The sequence below is a fragment of the Dermacentor variabilis genome, chromosome 4, assembly GCF_050947875.1.
Source record: "Dermacentor variabilis isolate Ectoservices chromosome 4, ASM5094787v1, whole genome shotgun sequence".
In the NCBI taxonomy this organism is placed as follows: Eukaryota; Metazoa; Arthropoda; class Arachnida; order Ixodida; family Ixodidae; genus Dermacentor; species Dermacentor variabilis.
This window is the reverse complement of record NC_134571.1, coordinates 88,467,890-88,471,650: the sequence shown is the minus strand read 5'-3', so window position 1 is coordinate 88,471,650 and position 3,761 is coordinate 88,467,890. Positions and strand designations below refer to the sequence as shown.

The 3,761-nt window shown below is 49.5% G+C and overlaps 1 protein-coding gene across 1 annotated transcript; it reads right to left on the bottom strand.

The window, feature by feature from the left end:
• Window positions 1–2,533: 2,533 nt before the first annotated feature.
• LOC142578268 (putative nicotine oxidoreductase) lies at window positions 2,534–3,322 on the bottom strand. Its single transcript, XM_075687669.1, has 2 exons — window positions 2,924–3,322; window positions 2,534–2,701 (listed from the first exon to the last, which is right to left on the bottom strand). The coding sequence occupies exons 1-2, from the start codon at window positions 3,320–3,322 to the stop codon at window positions 2,534–2,536; spliced, it is 567 nt and encodes a 188-aa protein (XP_075543784.1).
• Between the last annotated feature and the right edge of the window lie 439 nt (window positions 3,323–3,761).

Sequence of the window (3,761 nt, the reverse complement as noted above, 5' to 3'; positions counted from 1 at the left end):
TGAAAATTATAAGTTGACTGCTACAATAAGATTTCCAGATGCCCGAGTGCGCCGCTATACCGCAAAACGTTCAACGAACTTCTTGAATGTCTTAGCTAGAACTACGACGCAGAAAATGACTTGTCGGAACGTTCTGCTCGCCATAATGTTACTATAGTGTGAAGCTGTTCTGACAATTTAGGTACGTCAAGCAAGTGGATCATTTACGTCCTCGGTTCCTATTGCCAATGCGGGATAGTCCCTGTGATGCGCCGCGGATATCGCGCGTATACGCAGTACCACAACGTTCTGGTTAAAGTTAAGGAGAGTTCACATGTGCAGCACACTCATTGAGTATGTCAAATGCCGTCCTGTAAATACGAGGAAGCTCCTGAAGAGTCTCGCAGCTCTGTTTGTTTGTTCAAAGGCGTAATCGGCTGTACTGTTTCTAAACTATTATTTTTGTCACTTTGGATAGGTGAAACGCCTATCCAAAGCTGGGCCGGAGAAGTGCGAATGAGTGCGCATGCGCTTTGCCATCATTGAACTCACGGGTAGGCGATGGAAGCACACCGCCCTCGCTGACCTCTACTCAGTGGCCGGCTTCACGGCGCCAGACGATAGACTCTTGGGTCTCCACCAGTAACCGGCGTAGCTGAACGCACGAGGCGCGCTTCCACGCTGCGGTTTTGCACGGCTTTACGCTTCACGGGATACTGCGCCGCGCTATCGGGCTTTGTCAGAGCCGGCGCATCTGCTCCTCCGCGGCGGCGCTGAGTCGTGCACTGCGCATGCGCACTAGGTACCCGTGGCGCTGGCGTTGCAGGTTCGCAATTCGCAGCGACATGGAACACCGACCAGCCCGGTCTCGAACCTTGCAAACTACAGTGCCGTTTTTCATAAACTGTCCCTCGCAGAATACATTTTCACGCGACGGGAACACCAAGAAAGACGCGCGTTTGCTGTGCCTGTCATTTTATGGCGTAAAATGTGATGTGGACTTGAGACTCAATTGCAAACGCCCAGCATGTTTCGCACATCAGCCACAAGATATCTTGCAACATCGAACTTGAGCAAACGCCTAGTTAAATGCAAGAAAAACCATCGTGCTTAGAAATGCGTCAAAGAAAAAAGTAAGACTACTGTTTGATTATTTCCCTCCGATATGAGGCGTGTTGATAACATTCCTGGCGTGCTGAGTGGCATTCATATTTTTGGTAGGTAAATGTGTAGCAGATGATCACTGTTTTGTGCTAGTTTGGCTCATAAGCATGGGAAGGAAGGAAGGAAAAAACTTTATTGCTCTATTTACAGCTTTCAGCAGCTAGCAGAGGTCTTCATGTTTTACTGAAGTCTCCGTCGTCTTGAGTGGTCGGCGCCCCTATTCCAGAGCACCGCTGCGCCTAGCCACTTCGAGAGCGTGTTGCACCAATCCTTTTTGTACTGTGAGCACGCCGCTGGTGAGCAGGCCCTCCCACTCTTCCGCACTGGTTTTTTTTTTCTGTGTGGAAAGAGAAGTTACTTCTGCACTCCCATGTGATGTGAAATAGTGTTGGGATGGCCCCACACCATGGGCATGTGTCCCTGTATTGACTGGGAAACATTTTATGCAGGATGTGTAGATTGGAGAATGTTCCTGTCTGCAGCCTTCGCCAGCCGACTGCTTCGTGCTGTGTTAAAGATGGGTGGGGTGGTGGATATATTATCCTTTTGCCTCTGTGATGGTTTAGTATTTCCGCGTATGTTTTGTTCCACCGTCATAGTGGTACCCGGGTCCATTGACTGTCCCACTCGGTATGTAAGCTCGCGAGCTAGACTGTCGGCCCTCTGGTTACGCCCTATTCCGGTGTGACCCGGCACCCACAAAATCGTATGCAGTATCTTTTCGTTCAGAAGCCCTGCCTCGAGGAGGATTCGCAGTGCCCCTTTGTGGATTCTACCTGCCATGTAGTTTCTGCATGCTTCTTTGGAGTCTGTGAGTATTATCAAGGATCTGTTTCTACGGTAACCCTCCGCTGCTGCTAGAGCCACAGCTGCTTCTTCCCCCTCTGTTACCGTGCAGCTCCTTAGGGTTGCGCTGCTTATCAGCTCTCCCATGTGATCTACAGTAACTGCCGCAACTCTATGTTCTTTGGTGCTGTGGCCCACGGGTATAGGGCATCATCCGTGTATACCACATTGTTTTTAGTGGCCAGGTGTTTTTCTACGTAATCTGCTCGCGCCAGTCTTCTGGCCGCATGCAGATTCAGGTCCATATTCCTCGGTGGGGGGCTAGCTACAGCGTCTGGCGAAAAGAGTGGTATGTTAGCCATCCTATCCTCCGCTGCTTCTATGTTTTTATAGCCTAATCTTTTAAGGAGCGCCCTGCCGGTGGTTGACTGCTGGAGCCTGTACAGCTGCGCACCCAGTTGTGCCTCCTTGAGCTCTTCAAATGTGTTGTGAATACCTAGCTTGAGTAGCTTGTCGTTCGACGTGTTTCTGGGCAGATCGCCATCTTGTATGCTTTCCTGATGAGAGTCTCAGCTTGTTTTCTCTCTTGTTGCGTCATGTTGTGTTACAGGAGTGAGTACGTGACCCTGCTGACCACCAGGCTCTTGACCAGCTTGATCGTGTCCCCTTCCTTCATGCCGCTCCCTCTTTGCGACACTCTCGTGATTATCCTACTGACTTGCTCCGTCGATTGCTTGAGCAGGCCTAGCGTGTGTCCGCACCGCTTGCTGCTCTAGATCCACATGCCGAGGATGCGTATTATGTCCTCTGGTATGACTTGACCTTCCAGGTACACTTCTATCTTTTCCTTGGTTGTGTTCCTTTCAATCCTCAGAATTTATGATTTCTCGGTTGAGCACGCGAGGCCTCTCTCCTTGACGAATTGTTCAACGCATGTTGCCGCCTTCTGAAGCTTTTCTTCTTTTTGGCCCCATAATCCCTGATTTAGCCAGACCATGATGTCATCCGCATACATGGCGTGCTGGATGCCCTCGATCTCGTTCAGTTTCTGGGCTAGCCCGATCATCGCGATGTTAAAGAGAATTGGCGAAATGACCGAGCCCTGCGGGGTACCCTTGTTAGGCGTGTCAAAGGTATCACTCCGCAGGTCTCCGAGTCCTACTGTCGCCGTGCGCTTTGACAAGAATTCCCGCACGTAATCGTGGACTCTCTTACCGCAGTTGGTCTTGTTTAGCCCTTCCATGATGGCTCCGTGGCTGACATTGTCAAAAGCGCCTTTGACGTCTAGGGCCATGATGACGTTTCCGCCTGCTTTGGGGATCTTGTTAAGGATCTCTTCCTTTATTTGTAGCAAGACATCCTGTGTTGACAGGTTCGCCCGGAAGCCAAACATGCTGTGGGGGTACAGTTCGTTGTCTTCTAGGTGTCGCTGTATTCTTTTGGTGACCACTCTCTCGTAAAGCTTGCCGAGAACATGGGCGCAATGTTTTATGCAACCAATTTTCATGACTTCTTGCACAGCACTGACGTGTCTCACCAGACACAATCGATTTAAAAAGCTACATCACAAGATTTTATATTGCTCAATTATAACGGCGTTACGTGCTTAAAAAGTGAAAACGTTAAGCTGCTAATACTCTCCATATTGCGTTGTTTAAGAACGATTAGCGTGGTTTAATAGGTGAATGGAACACTTAAAGAAATGAGGAGTGGTCTTTGTTTTGGCCACGGCCACGAGTAATCATTAGCACAAATACTTGTGGCAAGTGACCTTCGTTTTGGCCACGGCTACGATCACTTATTAGCACAAACACTTGAAAAGCCTGGGAAAT

Bases quoted from the DNA above. Each gene is read 5' to 3' on its own strand.
- LOC142578268 (XM_075687669.1), bottom strand. From the start codon at position 3,322: ATGTTTGGCTTCCGGGCGAACCTGTCAACACAGGATGTCTTGCTACAA. The intron at 2,702-2,923 runs GTCTGGCTAAAT...ATGTGGATCTAG, and splicing joins TGTATGCGGATGACATCATG to AGCAGCAAGCGGTGCGGACA.